At 41.7% G+C, this 24546-nt stretch overlaps 1 protein-coding gene across 1 annotated transcript; it reads right to left on the bottom strand.

The window, feature by feature from the left end:
* Positions 1 to 6218: 6218 nt before the first annotated feature.
* GINS4 (GINS complex subunit 4) lies at positions 6219 to 24244 on the bottom strand. The gene is made up of 7 exons (XM_060787129.2): positions 24108 to 24244; positions 23427 to 23513; positions 20741 to 20854; positions 19983 to 20080; positions 18349 to 18437; positions 10870 to 10960; positions 6219 to 6708 (listed from the first exon to the last, which is right to left on the bottom strand). Exons 1-7 carry the CDS (start codon positions 24195 to 24197, stop codon positions 6612 to 6614), a joined length of 666 nt encoding a protein of 221 aa, XP_060643112.1. The 5' UTR covers positions 24198 to 24244; the 3' UTR covers positions 6219 to 6611.
* Between the last annotated feature and the right edge of the window lie 302 nt (positions 24245 to 24546).

Below are 24546 nucleotides of genomic sequence, written 5' to 3'. Positions count from 1 at the left end.
TGGGTTCGGAGATAGAGATGCGGTCACGCAGGTAGGGTGGTCCCAAACCGTTCAGGGCTTTGTAGGTGAGCACCTGCACCTTAAATTGGGCTCGGAAAATAAACGGCAGCCAGTGGAGCTCCTTAAACAGGAGGGTTGACCTCTCTCTGTAAGGGCCTCCAGTTAACATTCTGGCTGCTGCCCGTTGGACCAATTGGAATTTCCGAGCCGTTTTCAAGGGCAGCCCCACGTAGAGCGCATTGCAGTAATCCAGTCTAGAGGTGACTAAGGCATGGACCACCCCGGCCAGATCAGCCTTCGCGAGGTACGGTCGCAGCTGGCGCACAAGTCTCAGTTGTGCAAAAGCCCTCCCGGCCACTGCCGACGCCTGAGCCTCAAGCGTGAGCGATGAATAATAATGGTTATTATTATCATAGAATCATAGAATCAAAGAGTTGGAAGAGACCTCCTGGGCCATAATCCAGTCCAACCCCATTCTGCCAAGAAGCAGGAATATTGCATTCAAATCACCCCTGACAGATGGCCATCCAGTCTCTGCTTAAAAGCTTCCAAAGAAGGAGCCTCCACCACACTCCGGGGCAGAGAGTTCCACTGCTGAACGGCTCTCACAGTCAGGAAGTTCTTCCTAATGTTCAGATGGAATCTCCTCTCTTGTAGCTTGAAGCCATTGTTCCATTGCGTCCTAGTCTCCAAGGAAGCAGAAAGGAAGCTTGCTCCCTCCTCCCTGTGGCTTCCTCTCACATATTTATACATGGCCCTCATCATATCTCCTCTCATCCTTCTCTTCTTCAGGCTAACATGCCCAGTTCCCTAAGCCGCTCCTCATAGGGCTTGTTCTCCAGACCCTTGATCATTTTAGTCGCCCTCCTCTGGACACATTCCAGCTTAGAGTCAATATCTCTCTTGAATTGTGGTGCCCAGAATTGGACACAATATTCCAGGTGTGGTCTAACCAAAGCAGAATAGAGCATGGGGAGCAGGACTTCCTTAGATCTAGACACTAGGCTCCTTATTATTATTATTATTATTATTATTATTATTATTATTGGAATGGTTCCAATTCTCTGGAGGAAACCAAGGAGCTGAGACCAAACTGAGTGGTGACCGAAGACAATGCCTCCCCAGGATTAAGATTAGCCTCTTGTGAGCTAATCCTTTGCAGACGCACCACAGGAAGCCAGGCTTCTGAAAACAGGGGCCAGCCATGCTCTGGGTCAGACCCATTGGCATGCACTGGTTGAGGGGCACAGGGCCCTCTGGAAAGGGGAAAGCCCCCCACACAGAAAAGGCTGGTTTTGCAACCCAGAGAGCACTACGAAGGCCCATGGGACATCCCCCCCCCCCAGGTGATTATTCACCCCCTCTTCTTGCTCAACTCTTACCTCTTTCCACAACTTTCCTCTCCCCTCTTCTTTCTTCTCTCCTCCATTTCCTTCTCCTTTCTTCTCTTCCTTCTCTCATCACCTTTCTTCTCCTTTACTTTTCCTCTCCTGTCCTCCTCTTTTCCTCTTCTTTTTCTTTCCCTTCTTCTCCTCTCCATTCCTCTCTCATTTCTAATCTTCTTCTCTTTCTCTCCTCTTTCTTCTATCCCCTTCTGTACTATCCTCTTCTTTCTTTTCCTCTCTTCTCTCATTTCTTCTCCTCTCCTTTTCCTCTTTCTTCTCTTCCTTCTCTCATCATCTTTCTTCTCCTTTACTTTTCCTCTCCTGTCCTCCTCCCTACTTTCCTCTTCTTTCTCTTTCCCTTCTTCTCCACTCCATTCCTCATTTCTAATCTTCTTCTTCTTTCTCTCCTTTCTTCTACCCTCTTCTGTGCTTTCCTCTTCTTTCTTTTCCTCTTCTCTCATTTCTTTTCTTCTCCTCTCCTTTTCTTCTCTTTCTTCTCTTCCTTCTCTCATCACCTTTCCTTTTCCTCTCCTGTCCTCCTTTCCTCTTCTTTCTCTTTCCCTTCTTCTCCTGTCCATTCCTCTCTCATTTCTAATCTTCTTCTTTCTTCTTTCTCTCCTCTTTCTTCTATCCTCTTCTGTGCTTTCCTCTTCTATCTTTTCCCCTCTTCTCTCATTTCTTCTCCTCTCCTTTTCCTCTTCTCTTTCTTCTCTCATCACCTTTCTTCTCCTCCTTTTCCTCTCCTGTCCTCCTCCACTTTCCTCTTCTTTCTCTTTCCCTTCTTCTCCTGTCCATTCCTCTCTCGTTTCTAATCTTCTTCTTTCTTTTTTCTCTTCCTCTCCTCTTTCTTCTATCTTCTTCTGTGCTTTCCTCTTCTTTCTTTTCCTCTCTTCTCTCATTTCTTCTTTCTTCTCCTTTCCTTTTCCTCTCCTGTCCTCCTCCTCTACTTTCCATTTTTCTCTTTCTTCTCCTCCCCTTTCCTCTTTTCTTCTCCTCTCCTCTCTAATCCTTTCTTCTCCTCTCCTTTCTTCTTCCCTTTCCTTTCCTCTTTCTTCTGTCCTTGTACTTTCCTCTTCTCTCATTTCTTCTCCTCTCCTATTTCCCTTCTTTTCCTTTCTTCTCTTCCTTCTCTCATCACCTTTCCTTTTTCTATCCTGTCCTCTCCTTTCCTCTTTCCCTTCTCCTCCTCTCCTTTCCTCTTTTCTTCTCCTCTCATTTCTAATCTTCTTCTTTCTTCTCTCCTTTCTTTTCCTTCCTCTTTCTTCTGTACTTTCCTCTCCTTTTCTTTTCCTCTTTTCTCCTTTCTTCTCCTCTCCGTTTCTTCTCTTCTTTATTTTCCTTCTTCTACTTTCTTCTCTTCCTTCTCTCATCACCTCTCTTCTCATTTCCTTTTCCTCCCATCCTCATCCTTTACTTTCCTCTTCTTTATTTCCTTTCTTCTCCTCTCCTTTCCTTCTCCTCTCATTTCTAATCCTTTCATCTCCTCTCCTTTCCCTCTTCTCTCCTGTTTCCCTTTCTTCCCTTCTTTCTTCTTTCATCTCTTCTCCCCTTTCTTTTCCTCTACTTCCCTTTTTTCTCGCCTTTTTCTTTCCTTTCTCCTCTCCTTTCTGTCCTCCCCCCCCCGTTCTTTACTTTCTTCTTTCCTCATTTCCTTCTCTTCCTTTTCATCTCTTCTCTTCTCTCCTTTTCTAACTTTTCCTCTCGTCTCCTTTCCTCTTTCTTCTCTTTTTTCTTTTTCTCTCATCTCTCTTCTTTCTGTCCTCCTCTACTTTCCTCTCCTTCACAGTGCTCACTGATTGCAGGTGAACTATACATCCCAGTACCTACAACTCCAAAATGCCCAGGCCAATTCCCCCCAAAATCTACCAGTATTCAAATTTGAGCATATTGGGTATGCATGCCGAGTTTAGTCCAGATCCATCCTTGTTTGAGTTCATAGTGTGCTCTGGATGTAGGTGAACTACAACTCCTTTAAACCCTCCAAAGACCTCCAGTATTTTTTGTCAGTCATGGGGGTCCTGTGTGCCAAGTTAGCTCTAGGTCTATCATTGGTGGAGTTCAGAGTGCTCTTAGATTGCAGGTGAACTATACATCCCAGGACCTACAACTCCTATAAATCATGTTAAGTTAGAATCCTAGAATCGTAGAGTTGGAAGAGACCTCGTGGGCCATCCAGTCCAACCCCATTCTGCCAAGAAGCAGGACAATCGCATTCAAATCACCCCCGACAGATGGCCATCCAGCCTCTGTTTAGAAGCTTCCAAAGGAGGAGCCTCCACCACTCTCTGGGGCAGAGAGTTCCACTGCTGAACGGCTCTCACAAGTTCCTCATGTTCAGATGGAATCTCCTCTCTTGTAGTTTGAAGCCATGGCTGCATTGCGTCCCCGGTGAAGCAGAAAACAAGCTCCCTCCTCCCTGTGGCTTCCTCTCACATATTTATACATGGCTATCATATCTCCTCTCAGGCTTCTCCTCTTCAGGCTAAACATGCCCAGTTCCCTAAGCCGCTCCTCATAGGGCTTGTTCTCCAGACCCTTGATCATTTGAGTTGCCCTCTTCTGGACACATTCCAGCTTAGAGTCAATATCTCTCTTGAATTGTGGTGTCCACAATTGGACACAGTGTGATTCCAGGTATGGCCTAACCAAAGCGGAATAGAGCATGGGGAGCATGACTTCCCTGGATCTAGACTCTTGATGCAGGCCAAAATCCCATTGGCTTTTTTTGCCGCCACATCACATTCCTGGCTCATGTTTAACTTGTTGTCCACGAGGACTCCAAGATCTTTTTCACACGTCCTGCTCTCGAGCCAGGCCTCATCGTCCCCCATTTTGTTCTCCCCAAACCTCTCTAGTATGTTCAGTTACTGATCAATTCCTCTGTGTTTGCTGTGTGACGTAGAAAATAATAGGAATGGGTTAAGGGAGAGGTAGTGGGCGGGGTCATGCAAATTCCACACCAATGGAGAGAGTAAGGAACACTGGGATGTCTGTGGTGGAGAAAACACAGAAGATCTAGGATGAAATTGTCCTCATGTGAATGGATGGTGGGCAGGATTGTGTTTGTGCAGGGCATTGGCAGGGCTACTTCCTAATATACTTCCTAATTATATAATTATATATTATATATTCCTAAGAATATGATATATTCTTCCTATATATTATGTATATAATATTCCTAAGAATATATTATATATTCCTAAGAATATTATGTATTCTTCCTATATATTAGGTATATAATATTGCTAATAAAATAATATTATATATTCCTAAGAATAAATAAATAAATAATATTATATATTCTTCCTATATATTATGCATATAATATTCCTAAGAATATATTATACATTCCTCCTATATATTATATATATATTCCTAAGAATATATTATATATTCCTAATAATATTATATATTCTTCCTATATATTATGTATATAATATTCCTAATATAATAATATAATATATTCCTAATAATATATTTTTCCTATATATTATATAATATTCCTAATATATTATATATTCCTAATAATAATATATATTCTTCCTATATATTATATATAATATTCATAACAATATAAAATTATATATTCCTAATATTATATATTCTTCCTGTAATATATATTATATTCCTAACAATGTATTATATATTCCTAAGATTATATTATATATTCCTAATAATATTATATATTTTTCCTATATATTATGTATATAATATTCCTAATATAATATATTCCTAATAATATATTTTCCTATATATTATATAATATTCCTAATATATTATATATTCCTAATAATAATATATATTCTTCCTATATATTATATATAATATTCATAACAATATAATATTATATATTCCTAATATTATATATTCTTCCTGTAATATATATTATATTCCTAACAATGTATTATATATTCCTAATATTATATATTTTTCCTATATATTATATATATAATATTCCTAATATAATATGATCTATTCCTAATAATATATATTCTTCCTATATTATATATAATATTCCTAATAATATAATATTATATATTCCTAATATTATATATTCTTCCTATATATTATGTATATAATATTCCTAATAATATATTATATATTCCTAATATTATATATTCTTCCTATATATTATGTATATAATATTCCTAATAATATATTATATATTCCTAATATTATATATTCTTCCTATATATTATGTATATTATGAATATGTAATATATATTATGTATATATAATTATATATTACATATTCTTAATATTATATATTCTTCCTATATATAATGTATATAATATTCCTAATATATTATATATTCCTAATAATATTTTATATTCTTCCTATATATCTATAATATTCCTAATAATAATATTATATATTCCCAATAATATTATATATTCTTCCTATATATTATGCATATAAAATTCCTAATAATATAATATATTCCTAATAATATTATATATTCTTCCTATATATTATATATATAAAATTCCTTAGAGTATAATAATATTATATATTCCTAATAATATAATGATGCTTCCTAATATACTGCTGTTTGTGGAGGTGAGAGCCTGTCTGCGCAAGTGGGCACCCCAGCTATACACACATTTTCAAATGTTGTCATCCTATAAAGGAAACAGAGTCAAATCCAGAAAGTATTTTGGCAATCAGTGAATACAAGGCACTCTTGTACATATTGTATTTTGCTCCATGCACATTCCAGCTACCATTTGTTGCTTGGCAAAATATTTTCTGTAGTTCTGAAAAATCCGCCCGTCTTTCCAGATGTTACCCACATGCGCAAAGAGTTCAGCCGCAAAACACCATGGGCTTGAGAGTTGAATATTATTATTTATTATGGGGATGGCAATGCAATTCCTTGCCGCCTTCTCTATGCGCTAGAAGGCTTCTGATGGGGTGGACTGAAACTCCCATTGTCCCCAGCCACCGCGAGGGGAGCCTTGGTAGGCTAGAAAAGGCCGACCTTGAAAAAGTTACTATTAATTGGGACTAAAGTCCAGGAAAGTAATTGCCTCCAAGTTATGGAAATATAAATTTCCATTGTCAGAATAGGTCTAGTGCCACCTGCTGGTCATATGGTGGATTGCAGGGTTTCCTCTTTTTTTGCAGCAGGACAGAAAAAGGATATTTGCAAGCGAAAACATCGATGGGAACTGGGAACAAGCCTTTCCCCTCCAAATTTGCAGTATTTCACTTCTCCTTGCATTTCAGATGAGCTTGACCGCCCCGGAAGCCACCAAAGGAGCGATGGTTTTGTACCGGATCAGGTGCTGGGAGTCCTCGTCCAGGTCAATCACGTACTCGCTGAAAGAGACAGACCATCCAAACTTATGTCAGGAATATAGAACTTGTGCAGCAAAGAGCAAAAAAAAATTTTTTGACAATTGAGCAGTTGATATTTCTGAATTAAAGTAGAAAAATGTATAATTTCAAGAAAGTTGATACTACAGAAATACACATTTGCATCATAACAACAGTGATAAATGGTTCCCCTCGTGTTGCAGCGGGTTAAACCGCTGAGCTGCTGAACTGAGACTGTGGCACAGCTGCATTAAGATCACTACTGACCAAAAGGTCATGAGTTCGAAGCCTAGCCCGGGTCAGAGTGAGCTTCCGACCAATTTGTGTAGCTTGTTGTTGACCTTTGCAGCCTGAAAGACAGTTGCAATTGGGTTGTTGTAGGTTTTTTTGGGCTATATGGCCATGGTCTAGAGGCATTCTCTTCTGATGTTTCGCCTGCATCCATGGCAAGCATCCTCAGAGGTAGTGAGGATGCTTGCCATAGCTGCAGGCGAAACGTCAGGAGAGAATGCCTCTAGACCAGTGGTTCTCAATTCAAGAGAGATATTGACAAGCTGGAATGTGTCCAGAGGAGGGCGACTGAAATGATCAAGGGCCTGGAGAACAAGCCCTATGAGGAGCGGCTTAGGGAACTGGGCATGTTTAGCCTGAAGAAGAGAAGGCTGAGAGGAGATATGATAGCCATGTATAAATATGTGAGAGGAAGCCACAGGGAGGAGGGAGCAAGCTTCCTTTCTGCTTCCCTGGAGACTAGGACGCGGAACAATGGCTTCAAACTACAAGAGAGGAGATTCCATCTGAACATGAGGAAGAACTTCCTGACTGTGAGAGCCGTTCAGCAGTGGAACTCTCTGCCCCGGAGTGTGGTGGAGGCTCCTTCTTTGGAAGCTTTTAAACAGAGGCTGGATGGCCATCTGTCAGGGGTGATTTGAATGCAATATTCCTGCTTCTTGGCAGAATGGGGTTGGACTGGATGGCCCATGAGGTCTCTTCCAACTCTTTGATTCTATGATTCTATGATTTTCAACCTTTCTAATGCCGTGACCCCTAAATACAGTTCCTCATGTTGTGGTGACCCCTGACCATAAAATTATTTGTGTTGCTACTTCATAACTGCAATTTTGCTACTGCTATGAATTGTCACGTAAATATCCAATATGCAGGATGTCATAAATTGAAAATAATGCGTAGTGATTAATCACAAAAGCAATATGTTTGGGGGAGTATGGACAACAGATGATGGTATTTGCAGTACCTTCGACCAATTCAGCTCTGACCCCTTGCCTACCTTGCGCCCTTGCCAATGAGCCGGCCTTGTAACCCCTCCGAAATGGCGAGGCGACCCCCCTGGGGGTTGCGACCCCCAGGTTGAGAACCGCTGCTCTAGACCATGGCCATATGGCCCGAAAAACCTACAACAACCCAGTGATTCCGGCCATGAAAGCCTTCGACAATACAGTTACAACTGTCAAGTCGGAAATTTAGGTACCACTTATGCGGGGAGGCTAATTTACGATGCCATAAAAATCTCCAGCAAGAATGCAAAGAATGAGGAAGCACTTCATCAGTGTCACAAATGGATAGTGAAGCGACAGCTCCCCCGGTGGCCAGAATACCCTCAAGACAAAAATTGGAATGTTAAATAGCCTCTGTGTCTCTGTCTATATATGTTGTGCGTCTACGGCATTGAATGTTTGCCACGTATATGTACAATGTCATCTGCCCTGAGTCCTCTGCGGGGTGAGAAGGGTGGAATATAAATACTGCAAATAATTAATAAATAAATAAACTTGCTGACCGAAAGGTTGGCAGTTTGAATCCAGGGTGAGCTCCCACTGTCAGCCCCAGTTTCTGCCAACCTAGCAGAACCTCTGGAACCTCCGGAAACATGGAAATGTGAGTAGATCAATAGGCATGGCTCCAGGGGGAAGGTAACGGCACTCCATGCAGTCATGGCTATATGACTTTGGAGATGTCTATGGACAATGCCAGCTCTTTGGCTTAGAAAGGGACCAGAGTCCCAGAGTTGGACTCAACTAGACTTAATGTCAAGGGGAAACCTTGACTTTTACTCTAAAGTAAAATACATTGATCTGCAGGCATCCCCTTCTTTAACCCCTGGCTATGTCAAAGTCCCTCAAATTGAGTTGTTTACCTTTTTATAATGCCACTAGCTGTGCCCTGCCACGCGTTGCTGTGGCCTATAGTAAGAATTTTCGAAGCAGAGGTAGATATCTGGACTATTATGAAAGAGAGGTACCTACCTATTCCTCCCCCCCCCCTTTTTTCTTCCCCTTCCCCTTTCTCTCCTTTCTTCCTTCTCTACCTCTTTCTTTCATTCCTTCTTTCGCTCTTTGGTTTCGTCCTTCCCTCTTTTCTTCCTTTCCTCCCGCTTTCTATACTTCTTCCTTTGTCTCCTTTCTTCCCTCCCTGTTTCCTTTCTTCTTTAACTTTTTATTTCCTTTTCTCCTTCCTTCTTTCTTTACCTTTTTCCTGCATTTCCCTCCCTTTTCTTTCCTTTCGACTTTCTCTTCTTCCTCCCTTTCTTCGGTAACTCTTTCTTTTTTTTCTTCTCTCCTTCCTTCTTTCCCTCCCTCCTTCTCTCTTTCCTTCCTTTCTTCCCACTTTTCCTCCTTCATTCCTTCCCTTTTTCTTCTCTCCTTCCTTCCTGTCTGTTCTCCCCCAATACCATGGTAGAGTCCCTTCTAACTCTTGTCTAACATTATATTATATAGTAGTATATATAACAATAATATATATAATATATATGTATCATATAGCAATGTATATAATATATATAATATAATATATATGTATTATATAGCAATGTATATAATATAATATATATGTATCATATAGCAATGTAATAATATATATAATATATATGTGTTATATAGCAATGTAATAATATATATAATATATATGTGTTATATAGCAATGTAATAATATATAATATAATATATATGTATTATATAGCAATGTAATAATATATAATATAATATATATGTATTATATAGCAATGTATATAATATATATGTATCATATAGCAATGTAATAATATATATAATATATATGTGTTATATAGCAATGTAATAATATATAATATAATATATATGTATTATATAGCAATGTATATAATATAATATATATGTAATATATAGCAATGTAATAATATATATATGTATTATACAGCAATGTAATAATATACATATATAATATATATGTATTATGTAGCAATGTATATAATATAATATATATTATATAGCAATGTAATAATATATATAATATAATATATATGTATTATATAGCAATGTATATAATGTATATATATGTATTATACAGCAATGTAATAATATACATATATAATATATATGTATTATATAGCAATGTATATAATATATATGTATTATATAGCAATGTATATAATATAATATGTATTATATAGCAATGTATATAATATATGTATTATACAGCAATGTAATAATATATATCATATAATATATATGTATTATATAGCAATGTATATAATGTATATATATGTATTATACAGCAATGTAATAATATACATATATAATATATATGTATTATATAGCAATGTATATAATATAATATGTATTATATAGCAATGTATATAATATATGTATTATACAGCAATGTAATAATATATACCATATAATATATATGTATTATATAGCAATGTATATAATATATAAGGTATTGTGTGTATACACACACACACCAACCAGTGATCCAACATCCATCCATGTGTGTGTGTGTGTGTGTCTACACTGCCATATAATCCACTCCTTGGATTGTGAGGAGTTTTGTTGCCAAATTTGGGGTAATTTGGCCCCATAGGTTTTTCGTTTTTAATGTACTCATTATGCACAGAGCATTTATATACCTATAGATTGTGTATCACATGACTTCAAAATCTCTGGATTTTGGGTCATGGAAGCACTCTATTTGTTCTGGAGGATGACCCACAGAATCTTAGAGTTGGAAGAGACCCCCAAAGGTCATCTAGCCCAACTCCCTTCTGCCAGGCAGGAAGACACAACCCAAGCCCTCTTGACAGATAGCCACCCAGCCTTTGCTCCCCTTTCCTGGAGGATGTGAGACGGCGGAATTGGGCAAGCTTGGTGGCTGGCTGGCTTTCCCTACCTCTGCTCATCCGTCTCTGGCTCCACCAGGATGTTCTCCTGCCTCTCCTTCACTCGCAGGAACACAAAGGCGTCCAGGTTGGGTTTGGGGACTGCAAAGAAAACACAAAGGGAAGAGCGTCTCTCGCAAAAGGAGGCCCACGCGGATTCCATTGCGTTGACTCTCCAAACAGGACTATATTGACATCTGTTTTGATATTGATTCTTTTGTATTGCTTTTAAGGTTGCGACCCACTTTGGGTCTCGATCCAGAAACAAAAGCTGAGCACAAACTAATGGCAATAATTAATAAGGAAATATTAATAATAATCTATATAAATAAAAATATGTTTGTGCGATTAACGTAACTCACAAACCACTGGACGAATTGACACCAAATTTGGACACAAGACACCTAACAACCCAAGGAGTGACCATCACTCAAAAAATTGATTTTGTCATTTGAAAGTTGTAGTTGCTGGGATTTATAGTTCACCTACAATCAAAGAGCATTCTGAACTTCACCAACGATGGAATTGAACCAAACTTGGCACACAGTTCTCCTATGACCAACAGAAAAAACTGGAAGGGTTTGGTAGGCAGTGTCCTTTGGTTTTGGAGTTGTAGTACAGCTATATCCAAAGATGACTGTGGACTCAAACAATGATGGACATGGACCAAACTCTACACGAAGACTCAATATGCCTAAATGTGAACACAGGTGGAGTTTGGGGAAAATAGAATCTTGACATTTGGGAGTTGTAGTTGCTGGGATTTATAGTTCACCTACAATCAAAGAGCATTCTGAACCCCACCAAACAATGATGGATCTGGACCAAACTCTACAAGAGTACTCAATATGCCCAAATGTGAACACAGGTGGAGTTTGGGGAAAATAGAATCTTGACATTTGGGAGTTGTAGTTGCTGGGATTTATAGTTCACCTACAATCAAAGAGCATTCTGAACCCCACCAAACAATGATGGATCTGGACCAAACTCTACAAGAATACTCAATATGCCCAAATGTGAACACTGGTGGAATTTGGGGGAAATAGAATCTTGACATTTGGGAGTTGTGGTTGCTGGGATTTATAGTTCACCTAGAGTTAAAGAGCATTCTGAACCTCACCAACGATAGAATTGGGCCAAACCTCCCACACAGAACCCCCATGTGGGCCACAGCAAGGCGTGGCAGGGGACGACTAGTCTATATAAATAAAAATGTCATGTTCGTTTGTGGGATTAACAGAACTCAAAAACCACTGGACGAATTGACACCAAATTTGGACACAAGACACCTCTCAGGCCAACAAGTGACCATCACTCATAAAAACACTAAAAAAACACAGCGACAGGGACTTAAAAAGACAAAAAAATATATATTCCAATGCTTTCGCAAAACCATACACACACACACACAAATAAACTTACTTACTTACTTAGGCGATCCCTCGTTGGACGAGTAAGATGGTCTTCCATTATGGATTTCCTTGTGGGTCCGTATGTGGCTGTGGAGCCCTATTCTTGCTCTGCATCTTCTTCCGCAGTGAGGGCATTGGTTTCCAGGTGGAAGGCGGTCCCGGTCGGGGTTGGCTTGACGCGCTTTCCTCCTGGCACGTTTCTCTCTTTCACCCTCCACTCGTGCCTCCTCAAATTCTGCAGCACTGCTGGTCACAGCTGACCTCCAGCTGGAGCGCTCAAGGGCCAGGGCCTCCCAGTTCTCAGTGTCTATGCCAGAGTTTTTAAGGTTGGCTTTGAGCCCATCTTTAAATCTCTTTTCCTGTCCACCAACATTCCGTTTTCCGTTCTTAAGTTCGGAGTAGAGCAACTGCTTTGGGAGACGGTGGTCAGGCATCCGGACAACGTGGCCGGCCCAGCGGAGTTGATGTTGGAGGACCATCGCTTCAATGCTGGTGGTCTTTGCTTCTTCCAGCACACTGACGTTTGTCCGCTTGTCTTCCCAGGAGATTTGCAGGATTTTCCGGAGGCAGCGCTGATGGAAACGTTCCAGGAGCTGCATGTGACGTCTGTAGACAGTCCACGTCTCACAGGCATAGAGCAGGGTTGGGAGGACAATAGCTTTATAGACAAGCACCTTGGTCTCCCTACGGATGTCCCGGTCCTCAAACACTCTCTGCTTCATTCTGGAAAATGCTGCACTTGCAGAGCTCAGGCGGTGTTGTATTTCGGCGTCGATGTTGACTTTGGTGGAGAGGTGGCTGCCAAGGTAGCGGAAATGGTCCACATTTTCTAATGTTACGCCATTAAGCTGTATTACTGGCATTGGAGAGGGATGGGCTGGTGACTGCTGGAACAGCACCTTGGTTTTCTCAATGTTCAGTGACAGTCCGAGCTTCTCGTATGCTTCTGCGAAGGTGTTTAGAGTGGCTTGTAGATCTTCTTCTGAATGCGCACAGACGACATTGTCATCAGCATACTGGAGTTCTATAACAGCTGTTGTTGTAACCTTGGTTTTGGCTTTCAGTCTGCTGAGGTTGAATAGCTTGCCATCTGTCCGATAGATTATTTCCACTCCGGTCGGAAGCCTCCCATCAACAAGGTGAAGTATCATAGCGATGAAGATGGAGAATAGAGTTGGGGCAATAACACATCCCTGTTTGACACCGGATTCCACTTTAAATGGGTCACTTTGGGAGCCACTGCTGTCCAAGACTGTTGCCATCATGTCATCATGGAGGAGCCGCAGGATGTTCACAAATTTGTTTGGGCACCCGATTTTGTGGAGGATGGTCCAGAGAGCGCTGCGATTCACTGTGTCGAATGCCTTTGCAAGGTCGATGAATGCCATGTACAGAGGTTGGTTTTGTTCCCTGCATTTTTCTTGGAGCTGTCGTGCAGTGAAGATCATGTCCATTGTTCCTCTAGAGGGGCGGAAGCCGTTCTGGGATTCTGGGAGGGTGTCTTCTGAGAGGGGCAGAAGGCGGTTTGCAAGGATTCTTGCGAGGATTTTCCCAGCGGAGGTTAGAAGGGAGATACCTCGATAGTTTCCGCAGTCTGTTCTTTCCCCTTTTTTGAAGAGGGTGATGATGGTGGCGTCCTTGAAATCTGCTGGGATTTTCTCGGTCACCCACACTTTTCCTATGAGCTGGTGGAGTTGGTGTGTCAGCTCAGGTCCTCCCTCTTTAAAGATTTCAGCAGGGATCCCATCTGGTCCACTGGCTTTGTTATTCTTCTGTTGGTTGATGGCATGGCTGACTTCTTCCAAACTAGGCAGTGCTGCAAGCTCATCCCTGGTTTGTTGTTGTGGGATTTGTGAGAGGACCTCTTCGGCCACATTGGAGCTGTGGTTCAGGAGGCTTTCGTAGTGTTCTTTCCAACGTAGTGCAATTGAGTTTTGGTCCTTCAGGAGTTTGGTTCCATCTGATGAGCGTAGAGGCTGTATGCCATGGTTTCTTGGCCCATAGATGACCTTTGTGGCTTTGAAAAATCCCTGAGCATCGTGGGTATCTGCCAGGTGTTGGATTTCTTCGGCCTTCTTTGTCCACCAGATGTTCTTGAGTTCTCTTGTCCTTCTTTGGACCTCAGCTTTTGCACTGGCATAGATCTTTTTCTTAGCAGCACAGTTGATGTCTCTCTGCCATGCTTGGAAGGCTTTCCTTTTCTTGTCAATTAGCTGTTGGATCTCGATGTCATTTTCATCAAACCAGTCTTGATGTTTCTTGGCTTGGTATCCAATAGTTTCTTCGCAGGCTTGGATGATGGAGGTCTTCAGTTTGTTCCAATGTTCCTCAACATTTTCGGGGTGTACTGTGGGTAGATGGTTCTTGAGTGCTGTTTGGAGATGGGCTCGTCTGGAGGGCTCCTGAAGGGCTTGGGTGTTCATTTTGCGCCTTGCCTTCCTTCCTTGGAGTCTGCGCTTGGGAGCGATCTTGATAGCCATCGAGGATCGAATTAGCCTGTGGTCGGTCCAGCAGTCATCAGCACCTGTCATGGCTCTTGTGAGGAGCACGTCACAGCGGTCTCTGGTGCGTGTTATTACATAGTCTAAGAGGTGCCAGTGCTTTGACCGGGGGTGCTTCCATGATGTCTTGAACTTGTTTTTCTGGCGGAAGAGCGTGTTGGTGATGACAAGGTTGTGCTCCGCACATTTGGTGAGAAGCAGGATGCCATTTGAGTTGCTGTTTCCAACCCCGTCTTTTCCGATGGTCCCTGGCCACAGGTCGAAGTCTCGCCCGACTCTTGCATTGAAGTCCCCCAGGAGGATGATTTTGTCCTCCTTAGGTATCCCCGATAGGACGGTGTCCAGCTGACAGTAGAATTTCTCCTTGATGTCTTCGTCAGCATCTAGTGTTGGTGCATAGGCACTTATGATGGTTGCCCGTTGGTTTTTTGCAAGATCGATTCGGAGGGTTGAGAGACGTTCGTTGATGCCAGTAGGTGCTTCAGTCAGATGTTTCACCAGATCATTCCTGATAGCAAAGCCAACTCCGTGCAGTCTTTTGTCTTCTTCGGGCAGTCCCTTCCAGAAGAAGGTGTAGCCTCCTTTTTCTTCCTTCAGCTGTCCCTCTCCTGCTCTCCGGGTCTCCTGAAGGGCTGCTATGTCGATGTTGAAGCGTCCCAGCTCCCTTGCAATGATGGCAGTTCTGCGTTCGGGGCGTTCACTGCCACTGTTGTCCATCAGAGTCCGTACGTTCCACGTACCGAAGTTCATTTTCCTTTTTTGGCCGCAGGGTGGTGACCCCACTGGACGCGGCAGTCCAGTCAGGGATAAGTGAGGCGGACTATGTTTAGGGCACCTTTTCTAGCCCCCTCCCCGTGTGGGGTGAGCAGAGTGGGTCCTCAAAAGGGCTGCTCAGTCGCGGATACAGCTGCCGAACTACTCAACTGCCTCGGACCTTGAGGTAGAACGACTGAGTCCGTACCCACCGCCCATGTGCCAGTCTGTGACTAGGGGCTTCCAGATTTCACGGTCCTGCCCCCGTCGCCACTCGCTGATCGCCATGGGACTTTGGTTGGTTTGTTTTTATTTTCTTGGAAGACGCCTGTGCGTGGGTTTTTTTAATGTGTGGAGGTCAGTGCACAACTGATCAACACACAGACTTCACAGAGTGAGGTTCCACTGGTGATGTAGTTTAACACAATGACCGTGGCTTCTCAGTCTGTTGCAGCCTTCTTCCGCCTTCGCAGCCGTTGTAACATGTACCATGTTATCCTCCGCCTGCTCCGCCGTTGAGGTCTTTGGGTCTTCGGACTGTGCTTGGTCTGGAACCTCCCCCGCAGCCACTCCTGGGAGTGCACGACTCCAGTTGTTGTGCCCACAGGTTCATCGGAACGCGCAAGCCCCCTCACCACGACAAGGTGACAGTCCATCGAGGGGGACAAATAAACACACAAATAAACACACACATATACACACAAAAACACATATACAGACTGAGCCACAGCAATGTGTGACAGGGGATGGCTAGTTTCTATATAAATAAAAATGTAATGTTCTTTTGTGGGATGAACATAACTCAAAAACCACTGGGCGAATGGACACCAAATTTGAACACAAGACACCTCTCAGGCCAACGAGTGACCATCACTCATCAAAACACTGGAAAACAAAGCAGAATGGACTTAAAAAGCCAAAAAGGCTAAAATACGCTACAGCACATGTGCAAAAACGACTCCCCCTGGCAAACAAAACACACAGTAGCATACCCACACTCTCTTCCGGACTATATCTCCCAGCATCTCCTAGACCAGGCCCTTTAGGAGAGTAAGATGCTCCAAATGCACTGCTTCCAAGATGCAAGCCTTCTTCTCCTTGGATTTCTTTGAGAGCATCCCAATCCCGGCATATTCCCAATTTCCTATTCCTGGACTGCAACTCCCAATAATCCTCCAGGTAGATAGATTAGATGGAGATAGATAGGTAGGTAGGTAGATCAATCAGGAGGACTGCTGGGAGTTGCAGTCCAAGAATAGGTAGAGAAGGAAGAAAGGGGAGGAAGAGGAAGAGAAAGAAAAGGGGGAGAGGAAAGGAAGACGAAGAGAAGGAAGGAAGGAAGGAAGGAAGGAAGGAAGGAAGGAAGGAAGGAAGGAGAGAAGGAAAGAAAAAAGGGAAGGAGAGAAAGAAAGAAGAGAAAGTGGGAAGGAAAGAAAAGGGGGAAGGAAGGGAAGAGGAAGTGAAGAAAAGAAGGAAGGAGAGAAGGAAAGAAAAAAGGGAAAAAGAGAATAAGAAAGGAAGAAAGAAAGAAGAGAAAGTGGGAAGGAAAGAAAAGGGGGAAGGAAGGGAAGAGGAAGAGAAGGAGAGAAGGAAGGAGAGAAGGAAAGAAAAAGGGAAGAAGAGAAAGAAAGAAAGAAAGAAAGAAAGAAAGAAAGAAAGAAAGGAAAGTGGGAAGGAAAGAAAAGGGGGGAAGGAAGGGAAGAAGAAGAGAAGGAAAGAAGGAAGGAGAGAAGGAAAGAAAAAAGGGAAGGAGTGAAGGAAAGAATAAAGGGAAGGAGAGAAAGAAAGAAGAGATAGTGGGAAGGAAAGAAAGGGGGGAAGGAAGGGAAGAAGAAGAGAAGGAAAGAAAGAAGGAGAGAAGGAAAGAAAAACGGGAAGGAGAGAAAGAAAGAAAGAAAGAAAGAAAGAAAGAAAGAAAGAAAGAGAAAGTGGGAAGGAAAGGGGGAAGGAAGGGAAGAGGAAGAGAAGGAAAGAAGGAAGGAAGAAGGAAGGAAAGAAAAAAGGGAAGGGGTGAAGGAAAGAATAAAGGGAAAGAGATAAAGAAAGAAGAGATAGTGGGAAGGAAAGAAAAGGGGGGAAGGAAGGGAAGAAGGAAGGAGGGAAGGAAGGAAAGAAAAAAAGGGAAGGGGTAAAGGAAAGAATAAAGAGAAAGAGAGAAAGAAAGAAGAGATAGTGGGAAGGAAAGGAAAGGGGGAAGGAAAGGAAGAGAAGGAAAGAAGGAAGGAGAGAAGGAAAGAAAAAGGAAAGGAGAGAAAGAAAGAAAGAAAGAAAGAAAGAAAGAAAGAAAGAAAGAAAGAAGAGAAAAGAAAGGGGGAAGGAAAGGGGGAAGGAAGGGAAGAGGAAGAGAAGGAAAGAAAGAAGGAAGGAAGGAGAGCAGGAAAGAAAAAAGGGGAAGAAAGGAGAGAAAGAGGGATGGAAGATTGGTCACAGCAACATGTGGCAGTTACAGCTAATAATAACAACAACAACAACAACTACACAAGCAAGCCTTCCTTACCTATTTTGAGGAGGTCCAACAACAACAACTACTACTACTACACAAGCAAGCCTTCCTTACCTATTTTGAGGAGGTCCAACAACAACAACTACTACTACTACACAAGCAAGCCTTCCTTACCTATTTTGAGGAGGTCCAACAACAACAACAACAACAACAACAACAACAACAACTACACAAGCAAGCCTTCCTTACCTATTTTGAGGAGGTCCAACAACAACAACAACAACAACAACTACACAAGCAAGCCTTCCTTACCTATTTTGAGGAGGTCCAACAACAGCAACAACAACAACAACAATAACTACACAAGCAAGCCTTCCTTACCTATTTTGAGGAGGTCCACCTTCTGTAGGTTTGGAGGCATGTGCTTCAGAGCCACGTTTTTGAGGTGGGCCTCTGTGTTGGCCATGTACCTGGAAAGAAAGAAAGAAAGAAAGAAAGAAAGAAAGAAAGAAAGAAAGAAAGAAGGAAGGAAGGAAAGACAGGAAGACCATCGTTGCCTTCAAGGAGTCTTTTTGAGGGTGTATCTACACTGCAGAATTAATTCAATTTGACACCACTTTAGCATCCATGTCTCAAGGCTATTGAATCTTGGGAGTTAATAGTTTGGTGAGGCACCTCCTTGACAGAGAAGGGCAAAGCGCTTGTGAAACTACAACTTCCAGCATTTGTTTCTTAGGTCTGTTTCAGGGATTTTGTCCTTTGGGAGTTGTAGTTGCTGTGATTAAGAGTTCCCCTACAACCACAGAGCATTTTGAACTCCACCAACAATGGAATTGACCCAAACCTTGACATCTGAGAGTTGTAGTTGCTGGGGTTTATAGTTCTCCTACAACCACAGAGCATTTTGAACTCCACCAATGATGTAACTCCCATGGCCCACAGAAAATACTGGAAGGGTTTGGTGGGCATTGACCTTCACATTGGGGAGTTGTAGTTCATGTACATGCAGAGAAGCACTGTGGACTAAGACAAGGATGGATCTGGACCAAACTTGGCACAGACACTCAATATGCTCCAATGTGAACACTGGAGGAGTTTGGGGGAAATAGACCCTGACATTTGGGAGTTGCAGTTGCTGGGATTTATAGTTCCCCTACAACCACAGAGCATTTTGAACTCCACCAATGATATAATTGAACCAAACTTGGCACACAAAACTCCCACGGCCCACAGATAACACTGGAAGGGTTTGGTGGACAGTGTCCTTTCATTTTGGAGTTGTAGTACACCTACATCCCAAGATCACTGTGGACTCAAACAATGATGGATCTGGACCAAACTCTACAAGAATACTCAATATGCCCAAATGTAAACACTGGTGGAGTTTGGGGAAATAGAATCTTGACATTTGGGAGTTGTAGTTGCTGGGATTTATAGTTCACCTACAATCAAAGAACATTCTGAACTCCATTAATGATGGAATTGGGCCAAACTTGGCACACAGAACTCCCATGGCCGACAGAAAATATTGGATGGGTTTGAGTTTGGGAGTTGTAGTTCACCTACATCCAGAGAGCACTGTGGACTCAAACAATGATGGATCTGGACCAAAATTGGCACCAATACTCAGTATGCCCAAGTGTGAACACTGGCGCAGTTTGGGGAAAATAAACCTTGACATTTGGGAGTTGTAGTTGCTGGGATTTATAGTTCACCTACAATCAAACTATTCTGAACCCCACCGATGATAGAATTGGACCAAATTTCCCACACAGAATGCCCCAGCTGATGTGAGCCTCCCTCCAACCTCGCCTGCTCTCCCTCGCCCACACATGTGTACCACGCTACCATGCGCCGAGCATGATTGCTCACCCCCCCCCCCGGCTTGGATTCTCAGAAACAGCCCCCCCCCCCTCTTGGCTGAGAGGCTGGCCAATCAGAGCGGAGGACCCCAGGGGTCTTGAAGCACAGGTTGAGAAACGCTGATCAAAACGAACGAGTCTCCATTCACTCACTCTTTGGCGAAAGCAAACTCTTCTGGAGAGAGGATGGAAGGCTCTCCCTCCGTCCGGGTCTTCTCTTTTTCCAGGACGTGCGGGAAATATTTCTCAATCTAAAGAGAAAATAAAGAGGAGAAGAAGGGCGAGGCATCATCGGGTGAAGGGGGAAGAAGAGCGAAGAGCACTGGGTGCATCAACACAGACGTTAGGAGTATCCACATTTCCAAAGTGACCGTTCACTAAACAATGGGATGGTGGAATTTTAAGCAGAGGATGATGGCTATCTCTCAGGAGTGCTTTGATTGTGTGTTCCCACATAGCAGAGGGTAGCCCCTGGATGGCCTTTGGGGTCTCTTCCAGTTTAGGGTTCTATAATAACTCTGGTGCTCGTCGCCATTTCTAAGCCGAAGAGCCGGCATTGTCCATAGACTCCTCCAAGGTCATGTGGCTGGCATGACTGCATGGAGCGCAGTTACCTTTCCACTGGAGGGGTACCTATTGATCTACTCACATTTGCATGTTTTCGATTTTTATATTCTCAATAAACTGCTTGCTGATTTTTCCCAGCTCGTGTGGTGTTTAAAGTCAGAGGTGACTCTGATACGACAGATCACTCTGCTCCGCATTTATGAGGAGGGTCTTTTGCTAATAAGCCCACTTGCCCAACAACACTGATATAGATATGATACAGAACCACAAAGGCATCCATATGAGGGCAGAAAGATGGCCTAGAGACAAAGGACGGCAACGAAGGAAATACATGACGGAAAGACCTTTCGGATCCGACTGCGCAGATAGCTGCTGAGGACGTAGCGGATCCTCTCCACTTCCATGCGGTGGATGCTGGCCTTCAGGTCCCCTCCTTTGGTGCGCTTCAGGTTCTCCTCCTGCAAAGACACACAGCAAAGGGGTTTTGCAAAGGCAGGAAGGACATCCTGACCCGGGAGGAAGAACTATTTGCCCGGAGAGATTGCAAGAGCAGCTCCACACTTGCATAGGAGAAATCTCACTGAGGAGAGGAATATAAATACAAGGAAATATAATCAAATTGAGTAAATAATAACAATAATAACAATAACAATAACAATAATACAGGAAGGACATTGCTACAAAAGAGGAACCCTATTTGCCAGGATAGATTGGGACAGCAGCTTCACACTTGCATAGGAGGAAATCTCACTTAAGAGAGGAATATAAATACAAGGAAATATAATCAAATTGAGTATAATAATAATAATAATAATAATAATAATAATAATAATAATAATACAGCAAGGACGTTGCTACAAAAGAGGAACCCTATTTGCCTGGATAGATTGGGATAGCAGCTCCACACTTGCATAGGAGAAAACCTCACGTAAGAGAGGAATATAATACAAGGAAATAGAATTACATTTAGTAAATAATAATAATAATAATAATAATAATAATACAGGAAGGACGTTCCTACAAAAGAGGAAGCCTATTTGCCCGGATAGATTGGGACAGCATCTCACACTTGCATAGGAGAAAATCTCACTTAAGAGAGGAATATAAATACAAGAAAAATTTAGTAAATAATAATAATAATAACAATAATAATATAGGAAGGACATTGCTACAAAAGAAAAAGGCTATTTGCCCAGATAGATTGGGACAGCAACTCCACACTTGCATAGGAGGAAATCTCACTTAAGAGATTAATGTAAATACAAGGAAATATAATTAAGTTTAGTAAATAATAATAATAATAATAATAATAATAACAATAATAATAACAATATAGGAAGGATGTTCTTACAAAAGAGGAAGCCTATTTGCCCGGAGAGATTGGGACAGCAGCTTCACACTTGCATAGGAGAAAATCTCACTTAAGAGAGGAATAAAAATACAAGGAAATATAATTAAATTTAGTAAATAATAGTAATAATAATACAGAAAGGACATTGCAACAAAAGAGGAAGCCTATTTGCCTGGATAGATTGCAAGAGCATCTCCACACTTGCATAGGAGAAAATCTCACTGAGGAGAGGAATATAAATACAAGGAAATATAATCAAATTGAGTAAATAATACCACTAATAATAATAATAATAATGATACAGGAAGGACGTTCCTACAGAAAAGGAAGGCTATTTGCCTGGATAGATTGGGACAGCAGCTCCACACTTGCATAGGAAGAACGCTCACTTAAGAGAGGAATATAAATACAAGGAAATATAATTAAATATAGTAAATAATAATAATAATAATAATAATAATAATAATAATAATAATACAGGAAGGACGTTGCTACAAAAGAGGAACCCTATTTGCCTGGATAGATTGGGACAGCAGCTCCACACTTGCATAGGAAGAACGCTCACTTAAGAGAGGAATATAAATACAAGGAAATATAATTAAATATAGTAAATAATAATAATAATAATAATAATAATAATAATAATACAGGAAGGACGTTGCTACAAAAGAGGAACCCTATTTGCCTGGATAGATTGGGACAGCAGCTCCACACTTGCATAGGAAGAACGCTCACTTAAGAGAGGAATATAAATACAAGGAAATATAATTAAATATAGTAAATAATAATAATAATAATAATAATAATAATAATAATACAGGAAGGACGTTGCTACAAAAGAGGAACCCTATTTGCCTGGATAGATTGGGACAGCAGCTCCACACTTGCATAGGAGAAAACCTCACTTAAGAGAGGAATATAATACAAGGAAATAGAATTACATTTAGTAAATAATAATAATAATAATAATAATAATAATACAGGAAGGACGTTCCTACAGAAGAGGAAGGCTATTTGCTGGATAAATTGGGACAGCAGTTCCACACTTGCATAGGAGGAAATCTCACTTAAGAGAGGCCTATAAATACAAGGAAATATAATTAAATTGAGTAAATAATAATAATAATAATAATAATAATAATAATACAGGAAGGATGTTGCTACAAAAGAGGAAGGCTATTTGCCCGGATAGATTGGGACAGCAGCTCCACACTTGCATGGGAGAAAAATATCACTTAAGAGAGGAATATAAATACAAGGAAATATAATTGCATTTAGTAAATAATAATAATAATTATAATAATAATAATAATACAGGAAGGACGTTGCTACAAAAAAGGAAGGCTATTTGTCCAGATAGATTGGGACCGCAGCTCCACACTTGCATAGGAAATAGTCTCACTTAAGAGATGAATATATATATATGAATAAATATAATTATATTTAGTAAATAATAATAACACAGGAAAGATGTTCTTACGAAAGAGGAAGCCTATATGCCTGGATAGATTGCAACAGCTGCTCCACCAGACTAGGCCACAGCAACACATGGCCAGGATACAGCTAGTAATAATAATAATAATAATAATAATAATAATAATAATAATGATAATAATATGGTGCAACGTAGCTGGCCATTTACACCTGTGTGTTTTTATGAACCTTGTCATCTCTCTCACCATGTGCTCCAGCTGCTCAATGACGCACTCCACGATTTCCGACTTGCTCTCCAGCAGCTCAGGGGAAAACTTCTCATTCATCCAAGCCTGGAAAGAGACAGCAAAACCTTGGAGATGGCCCAGATGATGAGAGACACCGGTGGGAAGGATTCTGGGAGTTGTAGTGTGCCTAAATAACCAGCCATGCTGTTGGGGGTAGGGGTTGCTTTTGGGAATTGCATTCCATTCAAACAAAAATAATAATAACAACAATCATAATATAGGGTTGTTGTAGGTTTTTTCGGGCTATATGCCCATGATCTAGAGGCATTCTCTCCTGACGTTTCTCCTACATCTATGGCAAAAAAAATTGCTGATGGGGGGGATTCTGGGAGTTGTAGTATTCCCAAACAGAGTTCTACTCCATCTAAATAAGTTATGGGAGGGATTCTGGGAGTTGGATGGGGAATTGTGGGAGTTGCAGTGTGTTTCAAAAAAATGCTGATGGGAGAGGGGATTCTGGGAGTTGTAGTATTCCCAAACAGCATGTCCCACTGATGAGGAAGCTCATGGTAGACAGTCAAATAAAGTGGCCACATTTGGGGAGGTGATTGGGTTGGAGGAGGGGGGTCCTGGGCCTGCCATAATTGAAGGGGAAGTGTCCTGGGAGTTGTAGTTCCCCCAAGGGCCGCCTGGGCTCACCTGCTCCAGGTGTTGGATGAGCTGGGCCGGGGTGAGCACCACTTCCTCGCCCTCTGACTCCAGCCCGGCTTCCTCCTCCGCCTCGGCCATGTTGGCGCCAAAGGGAAGCCCAACACTTTCCCGCCACGGATTCTAATTAGGTGTGCTGACGTCAGCGACGCTGAGGAAAGAAAGAACGGCACTGGCCCCGCCTACTTATGAATATTGCGCGCCAACATGACTCTCGGCCCCGCCCCTTCACATTCTTAAAGGAGCCGGACAATGTAAATATGTCAAGGCCGGAATCACCCACTTGCTGGCCATCCAAACATCCGGGTAACGTCCTTGCAGACGGCCAATTCTCTCACACCAGAAGCGACTTGCAGTTTCTCAATAATAATAATAATAATAATAATAATAATAATATACTGGAGAGAATAATAATAATAAAATATAATAC

The sequence above is a fragment of the Anolis sagrei genome, chromosome 7 (assembly GCF_037176765.1).
Source record: "Anolis sagrei isolate rAnoSag1 chromosome 7, rAnoSag1.mat, whole genome shotgun sequence".
Classification (NCBI taxonomy): domain Eukaryota; kingdom Metazoa; phylum Chordata; class Lepidosauria; order Squamata; family Dactyloidae; genus Anolis; species Anolis sagrei.
This window is presented reverse-complemented; position numbering and strand designations above follow the sequence as displayed.